Source organism: Marmota marmota, unplaced genomic scaffold, assembly GCF_001458135.2.
Source record: "Marmota marmota marmota unplaced genomic scaffold, marMar, whole genome shotgun sequence".
Classification (NCBI taxonomy): domain Eukaryota; kingdom Metazoa; phylum Chordata; class Mammalia; order Rodentia; family Sciuridae; genus Marmota; species Marmota marmota.
The window spans coordinates 2,217,681-2,242,574 of NW_025999864.1; the positions used below are offsets into that span (position 1 = coordinate 2,217,681).

General features: G+C 35.8%; 1 protein-coding gene and 1 non-coding gene across 50 annotated transcripts in view; both read right to left on the reverse strand.

Moving 5' to 3' along the window:
* Window positions 1–3,983: 3,983 nt before the first annotated feature.
* Window positions 3,984–24,894, reverse strand: part of Ank3 (ankyrin 3) — a 503,325-nt gene continuing 482,414 nt past the window's right edge. For 35 of the 49 annotated variants that reach the window (XM_048814103.1, XM_048814271.1, XM_048814128.1 and 32 more), the window contains 2 exons: window positions 15,690–15,777; window positions 3,984–5,400 (listed from right to left, as the gene is read on the reverse strand). In XM_048814103.1, coding sequence (XP_048670060.1) covers window positions 15,709–15,777 — 69 coding nt within the window. In that variant the 3' untranslated portion in view covers window positions 3,984–5,400; window positions 15,690–15,708. Of the gene's footprint in view, window positions 5,401–15,689; window positions 15,778–17,247; window positions 17,305–17,435; window positions 17,520–23,825; window positions 23,913–24,894 lie in introns of all 49 variants that reach the window. The other 14 variants (XM_048814225.1, XM_048814255.1, XM_048814262.1 and 11 more) reach the window with 3 other exon arrangements.
* On the reverse strand, window positions 18,080–18,157 carry Trnav-aac. Its single transcript has one exon. It is a non-coding gene; the product is annotated as a tRNA-Val (tRNA).

Here is a 24,894-nt window from a genome sequence, read left to right on the forward strand (position 1 = left end):
TTTAAGTGATGGTTGCCATAAACAATTTCAGAAAACAGCATTGTTACATCTTCGGAATTTAAAGAGAACTCGAAATCCAAATTTTCACCTAAAACACTCTTCTGATTGAAAAATAAAATTTTGCTGTACAAGGGATTGAATTCAGGGGGCTCTATTATTGAGATACATCTCCAACTCTTTAAGATGTGTTTGTTTATTTTTTGAGACCAGGTTTTTCTAAATTGCTGAGACTGGACTCAAACTTGTTATCCTCCTGAACCAGCCTCCAGAATAGCTAGGATTAGATGTATGAGCCACCACCCTTGGCATGTTCATTATTTTTTCAACTCTGTGTACTTCAAGCGAAAACATCTCTGTAGGCCAGAGGAGTCCCAAGGGACTCCAGGATGTAATTTCTGAACTCTCTGGTCCTTATCAACCCAGAATATCTTAGTAAAAGCAAACTGAAGACAACTAAGTTGACGTTTACAGAGATAATGTGGAGGTTCCACATTCTTGTCTAATTTCTCAATGGTTGGTCAGTGATAAAGATGGGACTCCAAATGCAAAGGATGCCCACTTTAGGAACATGACTTGTGTGCCATTTACTCATAAGGCACTTATACTTTCAACCCAATTATTTAGGACTTCTTGGCTAAATGGGGGTTATATACCTAAAATGGGCTAGTGAGGAATGATGACACAAGTTAGGCCTTGGTGAATGAATCATTAGAATTGAAGCCATGTTTTCCAATTTGGTTGAGTCTATAAAGAAAATGGTATATAGTGTAACATTTCCTAATCCTGTTCCTTGTCTTTGGATGTTTGTAGATTCATTTATTTATGGACTCATCACACATTTTTTCAAGTACCTATAAAGTGTCAGGCACGATTCTAGATACAGTAGTCCTTTATAACCAATTGGGGATATGCTGCTTCAAGACCCCCAGTGGATTCCCCAAACCATGAGTAGTACTAAGCCTTATACATTCTATATTTTTTCCTATTCATCAATGCTTATGATAAAGTTTAATTTGTAAAATAGGCACTGTAAGGGATTAACAAGTAATAAAAGAACATTTATAATAATACATTATAATATTTCAGAGCAGGGTGGACCATGAGTAACTGAAAGTGGGAAAGTAAAACTGCAGACAGGAGTGGGGGACTACTGTATTGCACTGTGGATGTAGCAGAGGACAAAACAAGTGTCTGTCTTCTGAGAGTGTACAATCTAGTGTGGGGACCAGTGTACCTCACAAAGAAGTCTTTTCAAAAGCTAGAAAGACTATAATTCCACACAGATCTCAGAAATATGCCACTGCTTGAGTTAAATGGCATAAGAGAAATGGTAATCAAGGATGTCGGGGGAAATTAAACAGGGAAAGAACTAATTTCTGAGATACAATGCTAAATTTTATTTTCTCTCTCTGTGTGTGTGTACGTGTGCATGAGAAGCAAAAATTTTTATTTGCTTATTTCTTGAATTTGAAGTACTCTTAGATGACATCCTTGGCCTGAAATTCTTTGTCATAGTCTTTAACCACTACACACAACTGCAAGATGCACTTTACAGAGTTAGCCCTCTGTCAATTTTTACAGAGACCTACCCATTCTTCCAGTTTTTTATTGTCATCAACCTTAATTAGGTTGATTTGGTGCTCGGCACAAAGCCTCCATCAACTTGACAAACATAGGCTCATTACAGTTGGATGTAAGCACACATTAAAGATAGACTTGGCACAAAATTTACTTCTGAGTCCAGATGCTGCTTTTCCTATTTTGAAATATAGCATTTAGTCCTGTTAAAGAAATAAAAGCTATCAGACCTATTACTAAGGATGCTCATTAAAATCTATTCTAGTTTTTGTTTAGTGAAGAAGTGATACCACTCACTGCCTTTTGCCACTATTATTAAAAAAAAAAAAAAAAAGGCTCTTGTAAATTTGGTTCAAATCTCAATCTTGGAAATATTTACTTCTAGATTATTTGATCATCAATTCATGACAGAGAAGCATCATATGATTAGGAAATTGTATACCTTTTAATAATATAAGGGTCTCTTCAACAAATCAAGAATACCAAGACTCATCCAGATAAGAAATCAGTTTGGGATTGTTGGCTTCATCAGATACTTTGGGATGAGTTATCATTACTGTGATTTACTTCTGGACTTCTCACATATCCTTGTTGTTCAACCAAACATCAGCTGATGCTCATAATAACAAAGGCAAGCAAACAACTCTTTTTGTTTATTTGCCATGGAGAAAAACTTCAATCTTTATGGTACCCCAAGATAATACTAAAATGAACATGGTGGAACATCAAGATGAAGCAGGATAAGCAGTCCTTATTTACAGAGGAAAGGCTGGCTGCTTAGGCTGTTCAGTGAAGTAGATCCTGTGATGAAATGATCCTGTACAGTGTATGTACCATAATTTGGCAAAACAATAGTAATACTTTAACAAACTCAGTAATTTTGGTAGGAATAGAAAATGGAAAAACAGCAAATATCAGGCATTTATCAATCACAGTCCTTTTTTTTCCCCCTTTTTACAGCAATGTCAAAGAAAAAACCTGAATACATTTTTATAAGCTGGCAGGCCAAATACTATTATTAGGAATATATAACATATGCCCCATTCAGTCCATGTATACACATATAAATTATATATATACATATATGCAAATAAAATCCTATTATTTTGGATACTTCTGAGTAAATTTAAGAACTTTTTCTTGATCTTAAGCTCTTGATCACACATCTCAAATCATTTTCAGGTATATAAACATAACCACATAATACTTAGACAGGCACATGTCAAGTTTCTAGTTCAGGATAATCACCTTCTATCATTAACTCTTCACTGAAAAGGTAGAGGACACCTGTATTTGGACCCAGGTTTTGCAGAGGTTTTGGTACAAGTTGTTTTGTTTTTAACCTTTCAGGGATGTCAGTTTGCCTATCCTAAGATGATTTGGCAGAAGGGTAGGACATGTTTTGTTTATTTGGAACACCATGCAAATGTAGTCTAGCTCCATTCTTAATACAAAATAGTTTCTCTATGCTTCTATGTTGATATTGAATCCATTTTGGGAAGAATTCATTCCATTTGGTGATCATCTTTGACAGGCAACATATGATATTGCTGAATGGCTCTAAGTACTCATTTCACTTATGAGGACTACTATTATCAAAAACAGTACCTAATTCATAAAATGATTCTGAGGGCTAATAACTGGAATGTACTTAATTAGAATGGAAAAGGGCATATAGTGAGCACTCAAATTTACTGATGATTGGTTACTGTTAACACGAATACTACATGCCAGGCTCTGGGCTAGAGTAAGTTAAAAACAGCCTCTGGCCCGTGGTCCTGTAGAATTTAGAATCATGGAATGAATGGGTTGAAAACTCCAGCAATGTTCAGGTTAGTTAGGACCCACAAATGTAATAAGTGAGGCTAGGTTTGGGAATGTAGTACCTTTATACCACACACCTGGTTGGAGAGGGTCGGGACAACTTGACCCAATAAGTGGTCTTCTGAATATTCTTGCTAAATCTTGCTTTTCAAGAGAAGTTAGGAACTTGGGTTATTAGGAGAAACTTCCCAACTTAGAAGAACTGGCAACAAATGTTAATTAAAAAACAAAATAATTGCTTTATGGGCTAAAAGCCACTGTAGGTAGGGTGGTTCCTGGTTGTATGTGCCAGTTTACAACTTTGTGACATGTTGTCTGTAGTTGACCCAATTTCTCACTTTTGGGAGGCAGCCCAAATAGATTACTTGTCATTTAATCTTTAATTCTTAGTTCCTTCACAAAATGCACAGTATTTAGATAAGCTGGAAGTCTGCAGAGCAGAATTGAATATTGGAGACCATCTCTTTAAAGACCACAGAGCTGCAAATAGGACAGGTATATTGGTGTGGCCAGGATTCAGTTGACAAGGGTTTAGATAACTACTTTTTGCCAGAGAACACAAGAACACTGTAGAGCACAGATAGGTGAAGAGTTTTAACACAATTTATTTTCTTTAAATAATTGACTAGGTCATCCAGTGTCTGGTTTTTCATACATATGTCATTAAAGTTATGTGTCAGTGAATGCTGATTTTATGTGAATCATCAACAAATTAAAGAATTTCACCAAAACCCAAATAAAAATGCCCTTTCAAACACAGCAGCCTTATTAACCTAATATGACACTGCTAGAATGGTTACAAATGATTGGCTTACTGAAAGTTGTCTACATTTCATGGCTGGTACACGATACAGGAATAATTTTATAGCGTGCTGCCATTCTACTAGCTAAGGATTTCTGTTCAGTCCATTTTAAATCCCCCCAGCTGGGGCCTCTTATGAGCACCATCCACCTCTATAGCGGCAAGCATTTCCCCCTTTTAAGCACTAACAGCATCCCCCCACCCCCTAAAGCAACTACTGCATAGGTTTTTTTTTTTTTTTCTATTTTTAGGTCATTTCATTGAAAAATTGGCAATAGCAACAAATATTAGATGAAGGGCTTTGTGTTTACAGATAAAATCTTCTGTGTTGCAGTATACTGTAGTGTTTGCAAAATTGGAAAAGATTTAATCAAAATAAGGTGATACACATGCACCAAAATATTAGTATTCTGAAGAAAAATTTTTTCACAGAACTACAGAATTCCTCATTTTGGGAATTATTTAAATTTGCAGCAGATTTTAAAGATTTGCTTTTCTTTTTAAAATCAAGCTAGCAGTTTTGCATATACAAACATTATAATTGCTAATATACAAGAGTTGGTGAAGAGTCCCCCCCACCCAGAATCCCTCCCTCCTCTTCTAGGGTGAAGTCACTTGAGACTCTTATTATTTAAATGCATTTGCAATATTCTGTTTGTGTTCTAAGAGGCAGTGCCTTATCAACATTTATTCTATCTGTCTGTTAGAATTTTTACAGTGTTATTATTTACAGCAAAACTATTGATGTTTTAAAAAAGAAACAAATAGTGTTTATACCCTGACAGTTTGGGTCCAAGAAAAATAAGGCGAGCTGTTGTGGATTTAGTAATTTTAGTGTTTCTACTTGATTTGATCATTACATCTCCTTCTGTCTCTTCTGGCGGCAGGAATTTCTTCCTTTTGTAAATGACACCAAATTACTTGAGATAAACTGTTAACAGCATGGCTTCTTGTATACACTGCATTGCTAATTGCACACGCGCCAATCCCGGAAATGAAAGTGAATTTCCATGCTCTGTAAATTGGCTCATGCTAAATTAAAATGAGTTGTTTTCTTTTTCTGGTTTTCTTTTTGCATAAAAAAATCATGCCATTAATGTGTGGAAGCAGCAAACACACACACCCTTCTCCGTAAATTTTTTACTTCCGATATTTCTTCCATGAATTTCTTTACCTGGCAGTAAAAACACATGATCCTGTGGAGAAAGAGACAGATATTAGTTAGCGAGTTTAGCTTTCTTTCCTTTAAAAAACAAACAAAACTTGCCTTCCTTACTATTCAGTAGAAAACGTTAGAGAACCAGGGCCCATTCTTTTCTAAAGGGGTGGTTACGCTACCTGCTAAATGCCTCAAAGGATAAGGCCGCAGGATGTTCCAGAAAGCTCTTGGAAGGCAATAACCTTGCCCCCTGATCTTCATAGAAAATTACTTATGTAGTTGTGATTTTTAAGAATGTGTTGGAAAGACCCTCTCCTTGTTTGACTCTGAAGCTCAGGTTACTTAGTCAAAAGCCAAAATGATGTGGATGAGAGGTGATCATTGATGTCTCCATAAACATCAAAACGTATGAGGTCTGGGCACCAAGAGATAGGCATATGGAGTATCTCCATCATTTTTGTAGATTTATATATTCCTCAGCCCCTAAAATCCAACTAATCTTTCAAAAAGGGGAAACAATTTCATTAGTTCATATGAAATTGTTTTGCTTTTCCACGTGGAAATTAAAGACTAATTTCTACCATTGCAAAGAATACAGTTCCCATCTTTGCCTGCATTAGTTATGATGGGATAATTTTATTTGCACTTTATGTGGAGACTCCACTGAGAATGTCTTGTCTTACTGGAATTCCTGCATAAAGCATCAATGTTTTATGGCCGGTCTTAATGTGTCAAAATAAATCAACATTCTTGGCAGAGGTTTTCACTTCCCCGTCCCTGTACCAAGGATTGAATCCAGGGCTTCACATGGGCTAGGAAAGCACTGAGCTACATCCCAGCCCATTTTTTATTTTAAGACAAGGTCCTGCTAAGTTGCCCAGGTTGGCCTTGGACTTAAAATCCTCCTGCCTCAGCTTCCTCAGGACCTAGAATTAAAAGCATGCACCATTGTGCCCAGCGAGGTTCCCATACTTTGGTGCAGTACTGTTATTTGTATGAATCTTTTTCCATGAAACAAAGTTCTTCCCATATATAGCCATTTTTCCTGGCTCAGTGAAAAATAACTGAAAAACTTGAAGACTTGCCTGAGAACAAGACTGCCTCTACAGAAATCCTGAGTAAGAACAATTTTAAGAATAACCCTGTTCACTCCCATATACACAACAAACTATTCTTCACAGATTCAGAAGAACCTTTAGAATTTCGCTTCTCTTGGGGGCCTGAGAGTATTACCAGCCACTTTGAGGTTGTTGACTTACCCTAGACAAGTTTCTCTTTAGATGGATCACCTAGGACACATATGTAAATACATTAGAACAGTACTTCCTCATCTTCCCACTGTGGGTCTGGACTTCCTTTTCTTGTTTTAAAAGTGCTACTGACCTCCATGCCCCAGGTCACTACTGCTTGGAGCCAAGAATACCAAAGTATCATTCCTTCTTGGGTGATTTCAACACCTCCCCCTCTCCCATGACTCTGCAGAAGTTCTAGAGAAGGAAAGTGACTCATTTCGATAGATCACATTACAGAGAGTGGGCAAATCCAAGTAAGAAGATAAAGATTTTCGCACCTCTGTTTCTACCACTTAGTCCTAATCTTCCAGGCACCAGGCTTCTTAGATGAACCGATGATGTTACTACCACAGGGCTCTCTCCATTTCATTATAATGGAGAGTTGTCAGCAGTTTTCTCTAGTTAAACTTCCCCCCACATTTTATACCTTAATTGGTACATAATTTATAAATTGTACTTCATCTATTATAAATAGTTTGATAATTTTTAGTAAATTTATATAGATGTAAGATCTCTCTAACTTGAGAACTTTCTTGTTTTCTTCATTTCTTCTAATAAATTAATCCAACTTTCCAGATTAATTTCATATTAAGGTCTTTCTCTTCTACATCAGTATGAGCAAACTTTATTTTTCTAGAAATAGTTTCTAAGACTTTAAAAAACCTCTTATGTCCATTTAAATTTAGTATGTTCTGGGTGATAGTTAAAAAAGTTGAAGTTACCCTTAAAAATCTCTTGTTCTCAATCATGCAATTAGTTTGTGGGTCCCAACCACACAGGGTATTGAGATGTGGAATTGGACAAAAATCTTTTACCAAGTTCAGTGTTGTACAAAAAGATTAGAACCTTGGATAAGTGACTTTTTTATAAATAGACACTTTGTATAAACTGTGATTAAAAACACTAACTGAAGGGACAGTGTGAAGGCAGGAGTCATCAATGGCATTTCAGAAACAGGATTCTGAATCATCTCCCCTTGCTGGGTTTAGATAATGGATATGAGATAGACAGGTTTGATTTAGGAATTCTTTTGTGGGTTTGGTATGCCTTTTACCTCCAAAGGCAGGAGAAACTAACTCAGAAAACCAATCATTCATGTAATTTCACAGTGACTTTTTTCTAAGAAACATTTTAAAATATAGAAAAAACAGCAAGTAAATGTTTCTTCATGGTAACTGATAATTCTCAAATATTATACTTCACATCTTCAAGTCATGTGTATAAAGGAACCAAACCTTCCTTTATAGGCAGTTTTTAGTTCCCAATACCTAGCCTAAAGAAGTGCTATATCTTTAGCAGGATCTGAAGCTCTCTGAAGCCTATCCCCATACAGTTTTTTAAAATGCTCACTAATTCACAATGTCTTGTTTCATAATTTCTAGTGGTTTTAAAAACTGATTGAACAAAAGAATTATCTGGGAAAATTTAAATCCTAATGTCTAGCCCACATTCCATATGGGCTTATCCAGAATTTCTTATGATTAGGCCCAGTACACAATTATTTTAAAATTCTTCAAGTGATTCCAATGTTCTACTAAATTTGAGAGCTAGTGATGTGCCCTGGAGAAGTGCTTCTCAAAATTTAATATGCAGATAAAGTCTACATTTGAAGATCACCACAGGTGATTTATCTCATAGGTCAAGGCTAAGCCCAGATATTCTGCATTTCATCGTAACTACATGCCCAGTATCAACTTCATTGTTTTCAAACTTTTTTTTTAGCTCACAATTTGTATTCACCTGCATCCCCACCTTTTCTAATCATCAGATCTTTCTGTATGCTTCAAGTTTGTTTCAAATGCTCTCTCTATGGAAGGACAGACCCTTGTGATCTATCTTTTGTCACCTCTCATTTAGTGTGAGAATTGTCATAGCTTGAGGAAAGCCCTTCTGATATATCTTCCTCACAGCCCATAGAGGACAGATTTCTTTGCTCTAGTTCTTCCTTTCTCCCCTTGTCCAGCTGCCTCTTCCTTCCCTTCTCCTGTCTCTAGTCATATGGGCAAGAATATTTTTTCTAAACAATAATTCTAACTACAATTATAATAAACTACAGTTTAGTTTTAAAGTAATTTCCAATTCATGCAGATTTTTTTATTCAACTAATACCAATAGATGGGGCATTTTTGAGTTTGTTCTTTTCTAGTGACTTGTGGTTAAAAAAATACCTGAAGTTGCAGGGGCCAGCAGGAATAAAGGAAAATACTGGACAAATATTGGCCTAAAATTTTTATGTTTATTGTGTGCCAGGTATTGTTCCAAAGAGGTTAACTCATTTAATCCTAATAACCAAAAGGGATTATTATTTTCTCCATTGTACAGATAAGAAAATAGAGACACAGAGGTTAACAAGAAGCTCCAGGAACTACAGCAAGTGGCAGAGTCAGAATTGGCAGTCAGGCTACTTAACTCTAGGACCTTGCTTTTACCACCCTGAAGCCAAGGCCTTTGGTTAATGAGTTATGTTTTTATTTTTCTTATTAAAAAAAAATCTATTGCAAATGAATTCTGGGAAAATAAGCTGGAGGAAAGGGCAGGATTCTGAATTTGGAGTGAAGCAATTCAGATTGTGGCTTTGCCTTCTTGGAGGCAGATTCTGGAGATGGGGGTTAAAATCCAGACCTACCATTAACTGCAATCTCAGGGATTTTCTCTCATTCATTCATTAGTAAAACAAATATTCTCATCCCTTTTTAATAATTTCCCAGTGTTACTATGAGAAACAGTGTAAGGAATAATTGAAAATAAACAGTTGAAAGTAAATCCTCATCCATCTCATAAGGATTTCAGTAATACTGCTGTTCTGACTTCTCCCATGTTTTATAATAGTGTCCCAGGCTACTGCTCAGTCCCCCAGCCTCCATCACTCAGGCCATCCAAGGTTCTCTTCTTGGTTTTCTTATTACTTCATACTAATAAGAATAGCTCATGCTTACTGTGGCCTTAGCAGCTACTATTATTAATTTACATGTATTAACTCAATTTAGTTTTAAAACCAATTCTGAGATAAGTTACTATTATCCTTCTTTTGGGAAGAGGGTTATTGCTATTCATTAGAGCTTAATTTCAAGCCTCTTGTCTACTCAACTTGGATGAATAGAGGTAAAGAAATTAAGACACAGAAGTAACTTGCCCAAGCACACATAACTAGTAAACTACTTGGTAGTTCCATCCACTCAGGCCACTTTATTTCTAACACCTAACCAAAGGTGGCCACATTAAGATCTCTAGCTCAGACAGACTTGTTTGAAATCATTAACAAATAATGAGGGTACCAAAATGCGGCATTTATAAAGGCTAGTTCCTCACCTGGGCTTCCTTAATCCTAAATTTGTTTTTGTGGTCTTAGGGTCAATCTTTTTGTTAATAATTACATGTAAGCTAGAAACCCTGATGTCATCACCTTCACTCGCTATGTAGAATTAATCTGATTGTTAGCTAAAATATTCCTCAAATCTGCCTTCTCCTTTCCATTGTCTTATTCCAGTTCAGGCCCTCTTCTTTCTCAACTGTGGGCCTTGAGTTCAAATTCTTTTTTTTTTTCCCCACTAACTTCCTCTATGACCTTTTAAACTTCCCTGAAAAATGTCCCTTAGGACTTGCTCCTTAGCTCCTTTTCTGCTCACTTCAGCTTTTTCTATAGGTAACCATATCTGTTCTTTAGTGTTCAAAACCCATTTCTTCAGAATCCAAAATTATATGTTGAGTCCCATCTTTTCCCTAAAGCTCTAGACTTATCTAAATACTTGGATATGGTCACTTCAAACTCAAATGAGTTCAAGCCTGTATGCCTAATGCTCTTCTTAAAATCCATTTCTCGGGGCTGGGGTTGTGGCTCAGTGGTAGAGAGCTCTCCTAGCACGTGTGAGGCCCTGGGTTCGATCCTCAGCACCACACATAAATAAATAAATAAAATAAAGATATTGAGTTCCAGTACAACTAAAAATTTTTAAAAATCCATTTCTCTTCCACTTCTGCTTTCTGTATCATCCAGTTGCTTATACCACAAACCTGGGAGTTCTTCTAGAATTAACCCTACCCCAGAGTTAATCTACAAGTTCTATAGATCTTCCTGAAACTATTGCTCAAATCTAGCCCAAGTCCACATTATAGCTTAACCAAGCTATAGCAATAACTTCCTAACAGGTCACCTTAATTTTATTCTCTTATCCATTCTCTAACACAGTATGCTCTTTAAAAAAAAAAGAAAAGAAAAGAGAAAAAAAATAAGTCAGGATCTCACTTAGATTGATCTTAGAATGGAGTGTCATCATTTCCTTTAACCTACAGGGCTCTAAGGGATTCTGCATTTCAAAATTTATCTTGTGTCTGCCTCACCCTATCTCTCAAGGTTCTGGTACAATGATTTCCTCAAATGTGGCATACTTTTTTTTTTTTTTAAACCTTAGTGCCCCCTACATGCTGTATCCTTTGTAGTTCTCATCATTCTTTTCCTAGTTGCCATCACTGAGGAGTTCTTAAATGTCATGACTTCAGAGAGATTTTCCTAACTCCCAAATCTGTGTATACATTTTTTTCATTGGATCTTGAACTTTATAATTTGGGAGCTTAATTATTTGTCCCATCTCTTTCACAGTTGTGGACTAGGAAATCTAGAAAGGCAGGGACCATAGAGGTTTTATAACTGTTGTATATCTAGCTCTTCTACTCTGAGCCAGGTAGATGGTCTTTGAAGGAATGAATTAAATTAGTCAACTTTTTGACCTCAGATGAGGGACTGCACTATCAAGCTGAGATTCTCTTGGCTTCCATATGTTGAGTGAGAGCCTCAGAATTTTATCAAAGGGGGTATGGAATGTAGCTATTTGTCAATGTAAGTCTTTGTCATGGCTTTGATCTGAGGATGTTCCCTTGCCCCAACCTCACTAATCGGCCCTTTAATATTATCTGAAGTAAAAATCTGGAGATTATGGATACATTAAAAATGAAACCATGCTTTTTTTTTAAAAAAAAAAGGACAAAAAAGAGTATTTTCCTTGTGTAGAGTATGAAAAAATTTACTGTAAGCTCCTTTGTACATTTATTTGACTTCAATTTTGTATTTAAATCTCTATTAATGAATGTGAGTACTATTTAAGAACTTAGGTTTTAGATGAGTTCATTCTTAGTGGTGGGATCTTGGGTAAGTCATTTAACTTTTCCAAATATTTTTTTTTTATTTCAAAAAACAACCCAATGGCATTTTTTTAAAAGTAATTATATGAGGTAATGTATGTAAAGATTTTTCCTAGTGCCTGCCATACAATAGTCATTTAACAGGAAATCACTTCGATGCATAAACATTTTTAGAAGCTCAGTATGATAGAGTAATGGATTGAGTATCAATAATCTTGCATTCAAGTCCTGTCTCTACCAGTCCTAAGCTGTATGACAGTAAACATATCACCTGACTTCTGAGCTTTATTATTCTCATCTGTAAAGGGTTGCAAGCACAATTGGCCTGGCCTGCCAAAACATTTATTTGAAGGATTACACAAAAATATTACCTTGTAATCTATAAATAAACTTACACTATAAAGAAATCTTTGCCATTAAAAACAGGATGAGCTGGGCACGGTGGCAGATGCCTATAATCCCAGCTACTCCAGAGGTTGAGACAGGAGGATCAAAGCCAGCCTCAGCAATGGTGAGGTGCTAAGCAACTCAGTGAGACCCTGTCTCTAAATAAAATGCAAAATAGGGCTGGGGATAGGGCTTAGAGGTTAAGTGCCCCTGAGTTCAACCTCCAGTACCAACAACAACAAACAAACCAGGATGGCTGTGACTCCATATTAAAGAAAAGCAGGTGTGGGGTTTAGATAGCTGAGAAGTCAACTGGCTCTAGAATGTGAAATAAAAATTTCTGAGATTCTGTCAGAGATTCAGTGAAACTGGGCAGCATTCCACTTGCTTTGCTTTCCTTTTAAAATAAAAAAACAGCCAGCAGGACTGTAAAGACTTAAATATATTTGCAAATTGATTTTTTTTCCAGAGTATTACATTCAATGTCTGGGAATTCCAGGCAATATTCTGGAACTCAATTCCTAAGTTCACGTAATGGAAGGTAAAAATCACCCTGGAAAGTAGAATTAGGCCATCTGCCACATGACTGTTCATTCCATCTGACATGTTGTTTGCTTTCTATTGAAATTATTTTCACATTCATATGAATAATCTACTGGAATATCTGTTTCTTGAAGGCAAGTGAACATGACAACTTTGCAATACTGGAGATCAAACCCAGGGCCTCACACATACTAGGCAAATACTCTACGACTGAGCTATACCCAGCTCTCATTTTAAAATTTTATTTTGAGATAGGTTTTTCTTAGTTGCTGAGGGTCTTGCCAAGATGCTGAGGCTGACCTCAAATTTGAGATCCTCCTCTCTTAGTCTCGTGAGTAGCTAGGATTGCATGCACCACCATGCCCAACTCTGACAACCTCTTTACATAGTGATTATTTATAATCATAAAACTGCTTGTATATTCAGTAACCAAGTAGTTTCTATATTAACATGTTAATGTAGAAATTTAAATTTAATTTTAATTTAAAAAGCTTAGTACCGTCAATATATTCTTTTGGCATTATTTATTCACAAATCCTAGGTATATGTAACTGTAGAAAAATGGCTCAGTTGATATTAGTGATCTTTCTGGTTCTTTCCCACTTGGAATCTGTGTATATGACTGAACAAGTTGCTAAACTCTCAGGGTTGTACTGAAATGGACTGAACCTTCTTCTATTTCATTTAGCACTTAGAGTTGTTTGATTCAAGATACCAAACTCAGTATTTTAGAAATCTGTTACACAAATTAGTCTTTTTTTTTTTTTTTAAATTCACCTGGATTTTCTTTCAATCTATCTGATTTTTTTTTTTAAGAGAGTGGGGGAGAGAGAGAATTTTTTTAACATTTATTTTTTAATTCTCCGTGGACACAACATCTTTGTATGTGGTGCTGAGGATCGAACCTGGGCCACACGCATGCCAGGCGAGCGCGCTACCGCTTGAGCCACATCCCCAGCCCACAAATTAGTCTTTTACCAGTTCAATAATAGAACTTGCATGATAGATGGGTTCTTATTAGACATTGCTACACTGATGTCATCCTGAATTTTATTTATCACCCTTCTCATCAAATAAAAAGCCAGTAATGTCCAAAAGCTAGCATGTGCAATAGTCTCTCAACAGATGTCTCACTCATCCATTATTGCGCCTTCCAGTTCATTTCTAACTTGCATCTGGAGTGAGTAATAAAGAAAAGAAATTGGGTTTATATTCCACCCTTGCCTTAAGACTTTTAGATTTAGAGTGAAGACCAGAATCCTTAAAGAGACAAATAATCCTATTCATCCATTAAAACAGCCCACACGTGGCATTCTCAAGGAAAGTTTCCCTGTCACCATTCAGACCCAGGTGAAGGCCCTAATAAACATTGAGAATATGGGCACTGAAAGCAGATAATTAGGGTTTCCATCCTATTTCTGCCATTTTTTTCCCTCAATGCCATCAAAACTGATGTGATTGATTAGTTAAGTTTGGTTACCATTAAATCTCCCAAATGGATCAGTTAGGGTTATTACCATGTTAAGTGTTGCTTACCAGTGAATTCTGTGCTCGGGTAGAAAACCTCATAGGAGGTAAAATAAGAGTGAATAAACAAATGATAAAATATGAAGGGGGGGGGAAACTAAGAATTTAGGAGGGTCTTAGTATCCTCACATATAAATTTAGGCGTACCAAAACTAGATTATTTCTCAGTTCCTTACCTGAGCACACCAAATACCAGTATTTTCAGTAGGTACAAAACAGCAAATACATGAAAGTAAAAACTGTCCATGGGGCTTAGAAGATAAAAGTGAATGGCCCTAAAGACATGATTCTGCTTTCCTTTCAGAGTTATAGGGAACTTTTCAAAATTGTTTTTTCACCTTAAATGCCCCTTTTAAATTTTTTTCCCACTATTGGGGATTGAACTCAGGGTCTGGGATTGAACCCAGAGCCAGACAAGTGCTGTACTACTAAGCTACATCCCCAGCTCTTCTTATTTTGAGACAGGATCTCACTAAATTGCCAGGCTCACCTTGAGCTTATACTCCTCTTGCCTCAGCCTCCTCACTAGCTGGGATTGTGTGTGCAACCATGCCCAGCCCCCAAATGGCCTTACTAATTGTAGCCAAGTAGAAAGAAACAGGTCAATGTAAAAATTCAGAAAAACAATATTAAAGTAAAGTAATGTCAGTTGTAAAGTCTAGAAAATTTAAAGAAAGTTCACTTATTAACATTTTTTTAAAAAAATTAAAACAGCTGAGTGTAGTGTCACCTGCCTATAATCCCAGTGATTTGGGATGCTAAGGCAGGAGAATCACAAGCTCAAGGCCACCTTAGGTATTTAGTGAGAACCTTGGTAACGTTGCAAGACCCTGTCTCAAAAAAGTACTGGGGATATAGCTCAGTGGTAAAGAACATGCCTAGCCAGCATGAGGCCTTGAATTTAAGCCCCAGTACTCAAAACAGCGTTCCATTTAATTAACTACATATTTTTTGTTTTTAATATAAAACAAGAACTTGACTTATTTTGACTTGGTACTATCTTTCAACCAAAAGTATATCCTCAGATGCTAAAATTGTGAAAGCCTAATTAATACAACTCTGAAGAGTACATTTGTGAGAATTATTTGTTGCTGAATAATCTTCCTGTTAGATTATATATGCCTACTGCATTTCATAGTGAGCTTCTGCTCTTGGAGAACAGAAGACTCAAAAATTACTATTTACTTTTGCAGACATCATTTATATTTAAATTCCTGCCTAATTTTCAAGGAGAGAATTTATGGACTATAATTAGAGTGAAGCGTGTGTGTGTGTGTATGCCTCCAAAAACAAAAAGAAAGTGAACAACTCATTGGATTTTTCCAAGTTGAAATTCAGTGAAAAGGATGAAGGGGAAGATCTGAATCACTTTTTTTAGGGAAATTTAGAAGCTTCAGAGGAATTCAAGTCCCTCTGTCTTGGATAGGAGCACACTTCACACCTTGACTGACCGTTCACTGTTAGGAGTGGCTCTTCTTTTCCACATGCCGTATTTCTTTCTTCATCTTCACCTTATAACCTTCTCCCTGCTTTAAAAGGAATGTACATGTTAAGATTTTGTGGTGAAAGAGTTTTAGTTATAGTTTCCACTCTGGTCCCTGGAAGCTGGATTAGGATAAGTGAAACTGTTTAAAGCACTTTGTTACTTCAAATCCAAAAAGACATACAATCTCTTTGGCTTAACCACACAGCTTAGCATCATGGAAGCAAGCAAAAGCATCATAAAGATAAATATGAGATAACTGTACTTCACAATAATTCAGCAGGTTAGTGATACATTTAAAAAAAATCTACAAGAAATTGTCATTAAAGCTCACAAGACAACCAAACCCCAATTAAAAAAAAAATCACAATTTGTGATTTTTTTAAGCCAGCTGAACTTGAAGTTATGATATAATGAGAAAGAAATTTCTCAGTAAAGCACTAATCAAGAACTAAATAACATGGAAATGCTATAGATCTGAGGGTCTGTTCTTCTTCTGAGGTCTGTAGAATTACCAAGACAGTCCCCTTGTTCCTAGACCAAGGCGGCATTGATTTTCCATAAAACAAGATCTTTCTTCACTGAACCCCAGGAACACATTTCTCTTGAGAGTGAGGCTTTTGTACAAATAGTAGTTTTTATCCTATATGTAACAGAAAATATCCTTTGATTTTTTTTTTCTCATGTAGTCCTGAGAAATTTTCACTTTTTTCTTATGTAAACATAATCTACTAAATAAGAAAGGGTAGGAATGGAGTGGTAGCTCAGTGGTAGAGCGCTTGCCTAGCATACGTGAGGCACTGGGTTTGAACCTTAGCACCATACAAAAAAAATAAAGGTATTGTGTCAATCTACAATTAAAAATACAAAAATAAATAAGAAAGGGTAAAAATGTGGGAAACAAATGATAAATAACTAGATGTTTTCTTTGAGAGATGGGGCTTTATTGGGTGAACTGCACTGCTCAGTGTTGAGTCTGGTTTTGTAACTGGCACATTGGAAATAGGGAAACCTAAAGAGGGGAACCTCTTTAGGCAAAAATGTAATTCAGATTTCCCCGTAGAATATTTTGGAAAGGGAAAATGTATGGATCTGATATCAGGATTGTGAACTGAGCTTTTGCCACCCAGCTATTCAACTCCTGTCCTTTGGAGTGTACTCCATCCATTTCCCAGGCAGGCACTCAGTTGAAGGTCAGTCCTGTTTAGGGCTTGGCCACTCCCAAGGGGGGTTTGTAGGTGGCAAAAGGTTTTATTATCTTCCTCTCTTTCAAACTAGCACATTCTGTCACCAAATAAATGAACTCATGTTTGTGAAGGAAGATAGTAAAAAATATATAACATTAAGGAATGTTAGGAAGAAAAGCCTTTTAATTTGACCCTGGTCAAATGCATATATCAAAAGCAGCAAATGCTTCAAGCTGCCACACTGCAGATGCCAGTCCGTTAGCAGCTTTTTTATGGAGTGCACAAAGCTTTTATCATCTACTTTTTCCTTGGCAGTCTCTCTGTATTACCACTTCATCCTGTTTTCTCTCTTGTGGGATAATTCGTCTTATTACTTTCCGAGTGATCTGCAGGAAGCAATAGTGAACAATAGAGATTTTTCTGTTTTAAGAGGTGACCCTATAGTATGAAAATCATGTGATTTTTAATGCAGAAAATTTAAATTCCAAGAGAAGCTTAAAACTCATTGATTAATTACTTTTCTGGTGATGAGGTTGCCTTCTTCATCAGTGAATTGTTCTTCTGTGACAGATTCACCAGGAATGTTTTTTGCTTCCTCTCCCTAAAGGATGTGGTATACAGGTTAGCAACAATACTAGAAGGAGAGATCTCCACACCACTCCAAAAACCACACACATGCTCTGGAATTTGAGAAAAGGCAGTAGCGAATTCTACTTGCTACTCCAACATGACGGGGAAAGACTGGCTTCACTGATGGTTATTTTGCAGCCAACAACCTTTAAGCATTAAACCTCAAACATCTATTCAAGCATGTATAGGACAGACAACAACAAAATGCCAAAAAGGAAGAATCTGGAAATATATAATTGTAGAATGAAATCACACACACAGAAACGCCAAAAGGCTTTATTGAAAAGTTTTAGTGGATTACGGCTCTGACTTGATCATCTCAGAGTGCAATGTTTCTTCTTTAGTTATGTATATCTATAGAGATTTTGTAGATTAAGTTTTGTCTAATTTAAGAGAGTACCTTAGTTGGGGCATGATATTTATCACCCTTAATAGTTTAAAAACTAACTTATTAAGGGTATATATACATTTCGTGAAAGACTATGAAAAAAATTCAGGATACAGAGAAAGTCTTATTTTTATTTATTTTATTTTTGACAGTGCTGGGGATTGAACCCAGGGCTTTATGCTTGTTAGGCAAACACTCTACCACTGAGCTATGTCCCCAAAGTTCTAATTAAGAATGAGCTTTTCACAGGTCTTAAGATAAGTGAGGAAATATGTCTCATGAAGACATAGTTCAAAAATACTACTATGAAGTGAAGGGGTCTTATGCAATGACTGACTGTCCAAAGTAGGGGGAAAATTATATTAAATTCCTTTGGTACTGATTTTGGTTAGTAACTGTTTGGATTTAGAAGAGGTAAATTCTTAAAGCTCTTCCTCTGGTAAGTTAAAATGGAATAAATTCTCAAATCCCAGGCTGGGCTCATGTTCTCTTGTTCATAAGCAGTTTGATGGATTCAGACAATTCCTTAATATTGCTTCATGAGTGCTATGATTATATAAAAAGAAAAACTGCATGGAGAAGAACACTTGGACTGTATCTATAATAACATTACCTTCTTTTTTTTTTAAACTTCTAGAACTAGTAAATGAATTGAGCAAAGTAGCAGGTTATGAAATCAACACCCATAAATTAAAGGCATTTCTGTATATCCATGACAAATCCTCTGAGAGGGAAATTAGGAAAACTATCCCATTTACAATAGCCTCAAAAAAAAAAAAAATACTTGGGAATCAATGAAAGAGGTGAAAGATCTATACAATGAAAACTACAGAACCCTAAGGAAAGAAATCAAATAAGACCTTAGAAGATGGAAAGATCTACCTTGCTCTTGGATAGGCAGAATTAATATTATCAAAATGACCATACTACCAAAAGTACTAAACCGATTTAATGCAATTCCAATCAAAATCTCAATGGCATTCCTCATAGAAATAGAAAAAGCAATCATGAAATTCATCTGGAAAAATAAAAGAACCAGAATATCTAAAGCAATCCTTAGCAGGATGAGTGAAGTAGGTGGCATCACTATACCAGACCTTAAACTATATTATAGAGCAATAGTAACAAAAACAGCATGCTATTGGCACCAAAACAGAGTGGCAGACCAATGGTACAGAATACAGGACACACAGACTAACCCACAAAATTACAATTATCTTATATTAGACAAAGTTGCCAAAAACATGCATTGGAGAAAAGATAGCATCTTCAACAAATGGTGCTGGGAAAACTGGAAATCCATATGCAACCCCTATCTCTCATCATGCTTAAAACTTAACGCAAAATGGATCAAGGATCTAGGGATTAAAACAGAGACTCTGTGTCTAACAGAAAAAAAGTAGGTCCTAATCTTCATCATGTGAGATTAGGCCCCAACTTCCTTAATAAGACTCCTGTAGTACAAGAATTAAAACCAAGAATCAATAAATGGAATGGACTCAAACTAAAAAGTTTCTTCTCAGCAAAAGAAACAATCTGTGAGGTGAACAGTGAGCCTACATCCTGGGAGCAAATTTTTACCCCTCACACATCAGATAGAGAGAGCACTAATCTCTAGGGTATATAAAGAACTCAAAAATCTAAATACCAAAAACACAAGTAACCCAATCAATAAATGGGCCAAGGACCTGAACAGACACTTCTCAGAAGAGGATATTCAATCAACAAATATATGAAAAAATGTTCATCATTTCTAGCAATTAGAGAAATGCAAATCAAAACTACTCTAAGATACCATCTCACTCCAGTCAGAATGGCAGCTATTATGAAGACAAACAATAAGTGTTGGTGAGGATGTGGGGGGAAGGCACACTCATACATTGCTGGTGGGACTGCAAATTGGTACAGCCAATATGGAAAGAAGTATGGAGATTCCTTGGAAAACTTGGGATGGAACCACCATTTGACCCAGCTATTTCTCTCCTCGGTCTATACCCAAAGGACTTAAAAACAGTATACTATAGGGACACAGCCACATCAATGTTTACAGCAGCACAATTCATAATAGCTAAACTGTGGAACCGAACTAGATGCCCCTCAGTAGATGAAAGAATTTAAAAAATGTGGCATATATACACAATGGAATTTTACTCAGCAATAAAAGACAATAAAATCACGACATTTGCAGGTAAATGGATGTAGCTGGAGAAGATAATGCTAAGTGAAGTTAGCCAATCCCCCCAAAACAAATGTCGAATGTTTTCTCTGATATAAGGTGACTGACTCATAGTAGGGTAGGGAGTGGGAGTATGGGAGGAATAGACAAACTCTAGATAGGGAAGAGGGATGGGAGGGGGGCATGGGCTTAGCAATGATGGTGGAATGTTATGAACATCATTATCTAAAGTACATGTATGAAGACATGAATTGGTGTGAACATACTTCATATACAAACAGAGGTATGAAAAAAATTGTGTCCTATATGTGTAATAAGAATTGTGACTCAATCCGCTGTCATATATTTAAAAAAATAACATTACCTTCTTTACTAGTGTTCAACTTCAGATTTGTGCCACTTATGGTTTTGGGGAACAAGGATAAATATCTTAAGTGGGAACTTGTATTCCAGGGAACTACTGACCTGTTGTTTAAACTTCTTGTGAAAGGGATATTGCTACACTACAGTGTGCAGTTGTGGTTTTTCTGGGAAAAATAGCAGATCACAAGGATTGCTGCATTCTAGCTCTTTCAGGGTTACTGGCATGAGAATGATAGTGGCCCTGATCATTTTATCAGTTCCAATGGTGAGGGAAATTCTGATTGCTTCAAGTCAGAACCAGTAGAAAGGTAACAGAATGAAGAGTAAAACACTCTTGTTTTGCTAACAATATTCTCATTTTTTTATTATTAGAAAGTGACTTTGTATTCTTATTGATCATGGATGCATGACTCATTTTGCCTCATGTGGTACAGGTTTGGCTCTTCCTTAATCTTGCTTCAAGTAACACAAAAGAGAAGAAAATCGGAAAAATGTAGAGGTCTCATATCTAAATGCACTATGATCAGGATTAAGTATTTTATGGGAGTGTTACTGATATTTTCTATGGTTGGTTTCATATATTAGGGAAAAATATAATTTTATTTTAAAATAGATATGGGGGAATGACATTTTACAAAAAGCAGGTCACTAAGTATTATGTATGAATCCATTACCTTAGTTTGTGTACCTATAATTGTATACACACACACACATTTAGGCTTAGATATGTAAAAACAATCTGAAGCTTATGCACAGTGGCTACCTCTGAGAAATGGTATGGGTAGATAGAACTTTATATACTTTGAACTGCTTGATTTTGGGAAAAAGATATGTAAACTCTTATTTAGAAAGCCAGTAAAAATTGTTGAAAATTGAAATAAAAATTCAGATATTTGAATCTTTTCAAACTTTGCAATAGTTTGTAAGTTGGTTTTTGACAATCACTGATTCTGCTAAGCAAATTAAAAAAACAAGCTCACAAGATAGGCTAAAACTTAAATTGCTTTTAAGCATTTGAAATCACTATGGAATTATCAAATTATATAGAAATAAATGAATATACTGATGAGATTTCAAGGTCCATAATAGAATTTGTTAACTGTTCCCTAGGGTTCTGAAAATAGGTGGACCTTTTTAAAACATATTTGCTATGAAAGTAAAAATTGTACAATAAGTGGGATGACAGTACAAATTGAATACCAAGACTTGCCCAGATTGTGGCAATGGAATCCTTAGCACACATGCTGTTTCTTTGAGCTAGCCTTGCTTGGAAGTATCCCCCAAGGAGGCATGGCATAACCCAAAAGACATTTCAGTGCCGAGATGCTAGTAGGATTACTGTGGCCATGAGTGTAACTCTGCTGGTTCAGTGAAGAGACAGATAGCATCCATGAAGTAGGTTAAGTTCTAGCCCCACCAAATAGTCTTCACCAATGACAGTCTAACACTGCCCTCTTATGTGCTACTGGAAATGTCTGAATAGCCAAACACCTGATAGTTTAGTAAAAGGTATTCCTTTTTTTTTTTTTTTTTTTGTTCTGGGAGAGAACTGTAGTGTTGTGGGAAAATCACTTCAATATAGGGTAAGGGATCTGGTCCCAGAGCTACTGCCGCCCAGCTATGTGATTTTGAGTAAGTCAGTTAATCTCCAGTATCCAGTATTGTGATCAAGGAAAAAAGAATAATTTCAGTCTTGATGACACCTTTAGGTCCTAACATTTCATGTTTGTGACAGATGTGATTCTGATGTCATATTTACCATATACTACGTGTAGTCCTTAAGCTCTTACTTTATTTAGAAAGATAACACCATATGGAGTAAAGAATCACATCTGTTGCTTTCCTCTTTTCAACTGCTCCAAAAATCAGAACAGAAAAATATTAACTGGAAAGGATTCTATATATGTAACAAAGTACTTTTTGTGTTATGCCTATAATTTTGAATGACAATTGTAGTTATTCTAAGCCTTTGATTTCTTATCACATGTAAAAGGCATTTCTCAAAGCTTGTTTATGATTTGTTATACAATGCTCTCCCCAGTTATAAAACCTATTCTCTGATGATTTCACTCATTTAATCTAAAACTACACCAACATCAAGAAGCGGGTATTTGAGAAGAATTGAACTCCTCTGCTCTATGAAGCCAATAGGATTTTACTAAGCAGGCTGAATCTTTATAAATATGCTAGACAGCAATAAGTCATATTTCCAAAGAAGCGATAGTTGGTTTATTAAGGGCACCCTACTGATCTCATAGTTGATATGGGGGACAGCTCAAACTTCTGTTTCCAGAGTCTTAAAAAAGTTATACTGTCTTCTTTCATCTGTTCTTAGTGAAAAAGTACAAAGCAGCAGGATTAAGACATTTTGGGTATGCAAAATTTCTGTTGAGTTTCCTGACACTTTTGGACTTGAATAAGTTAGAGAAATGTCTATTGCAAAGAGTTTATCATTCTCTACAGAGCTACTAACAAAGAAGCCCCAAGTTATTGGGATGATATTCAGTGTTCTTCTGTGCCTTGAAACTCACTTCTTGGTCCTCTGCACTCAATTATTCTAACCTCAAGAAAGGTCTATCTAAAGACAAAGTAATGGACAAGTGGCACACTGCAAGGAGCATCCTCATGGACTTGACCATGTGTAAGATTGGTGCGTCAAATATTCATAATGTTTTTAATTGTGCTGTAGTAGAGTGGAATTATACTTTTCTAACAAAAAGTTGTTTTCTATACTTACAAGTGCAGCTTTTTGGTGCATGTTAGTACCATTAAAAATACATTTCAGGACTGGGGGTATAGCTCAGTAATAGTGTGCTTGCCTTGCATGCATGAGGCCTTGGGTTCAATCTAAAATAAATAATTAAACTAAATTTTAAAAACCTATTTCAGAAATTTTTGCTTTACTTGTGTTATGCCACATATATTCATGCCAGACTATAACCTAAAATTCTCATAATAAAGACTGATTTGCACTTAAAAATTTTCATTATCTTTCTTCTTTATCTTGCCTCCTTTGGCTGAGGCTTCAGTGAACATTTCATTTGATATGAACTACGCTCTCACCAAGATAGAATCTTTGTTGACACATATAACACTTCTCCAAGAAAAGGAGGATACAAAACCAAGAATTCTCAGATAAAATTGCAACTCTCACATGTCAAACAGGTCTATATAAAATATTCACTTCCATGCAACATGGGTTTCCTTTTTAAATTTTTTGTAAACTTTCAAGTATGCAAAGAAACATACACAGAGTCATTTAGTTACCAAGCATGCTGAATTTTCAAAACCACATGAAAGAGATTTCTAGTAATATGGCAGTGGCCCATAATGATCTGGCTGCGGGATACCTTAATAATCAAACGCCGGCGAATAACTCGGGTAGTGACTCTCCGTTCCTCCTCTGAGCTTGAATCACTCTCACTGTCTCTTAAGTCCTGATAAATGCATTTTTAGTATAATTTTACCATCACATTTAAAATAAAAGACACTGCTGAGAAGGGAAATCAAGAAAATTATTTACTTGCTGTTCTTCCCCTACTAAGGAATATTATTATGTATGTTTGTGAGAATACTAAGATAAATTTAAGTAGAAGAAAAATTTTGAGCAGGATTCCAAGCTTGTATATGCGTGTGTATATATATGGACATATACTATAGGTAAAGAGCAAGATAATTAAATTATAATTTATTAAAAATAATTATAGAGCCTTTTGGCTTCTGAAATTAAAAACTATCAGTTTGTAGAAACTTATATTCCCTTTTCAATAGTTTTAAATATACATTTGCCTTGAATGTATTACCTTATATTCTGGGTCACATTTCACTCAGTCTACCAAGTCATTCTGACTCAAATGAAATTTTGGTCAAATTTGACATCTTTATCAACAATTATTTTGAAATTTACATCAGCATAATGTGACACACAAATTTGTATCAGCAGAATATTATCAATACAGCTAATACTAATTTTATGCAATTGAATGAAGGATTGACAACTTAACAATCTGATATGAAATTAGAACTGAGAACACTCAAAGAATATGGAGTAGATAAGAATGTAGTAATTGCACAAAATTTTAGGCAATAAGGGTAGGAATCAGGAAAAACTAAAGTGGCAAATAGTTCATAATTCAAAGGGGAAATATTTTTTGGATTTTTGAATAAGGGTCATGGTAAAGAGTATTTATTGAATTTCTAAATTATAATGGTGGAATTCTGGTAATTACCTCAAATCTAGAGATAAGAGTTATAGTTAATATCTATTGGAAAAGTAAGAATGTGTGTAAACAGTGGGGGAAAAACACAAAATTGCAAGAGCAAGTATAGGTGTTAGATAAAATAACTTATGAAATGTTAGTTGCATAGATAATAAAGTAAGCCCCTTTTTTCCCCACCAAAGATAAATTTGACAAGTAT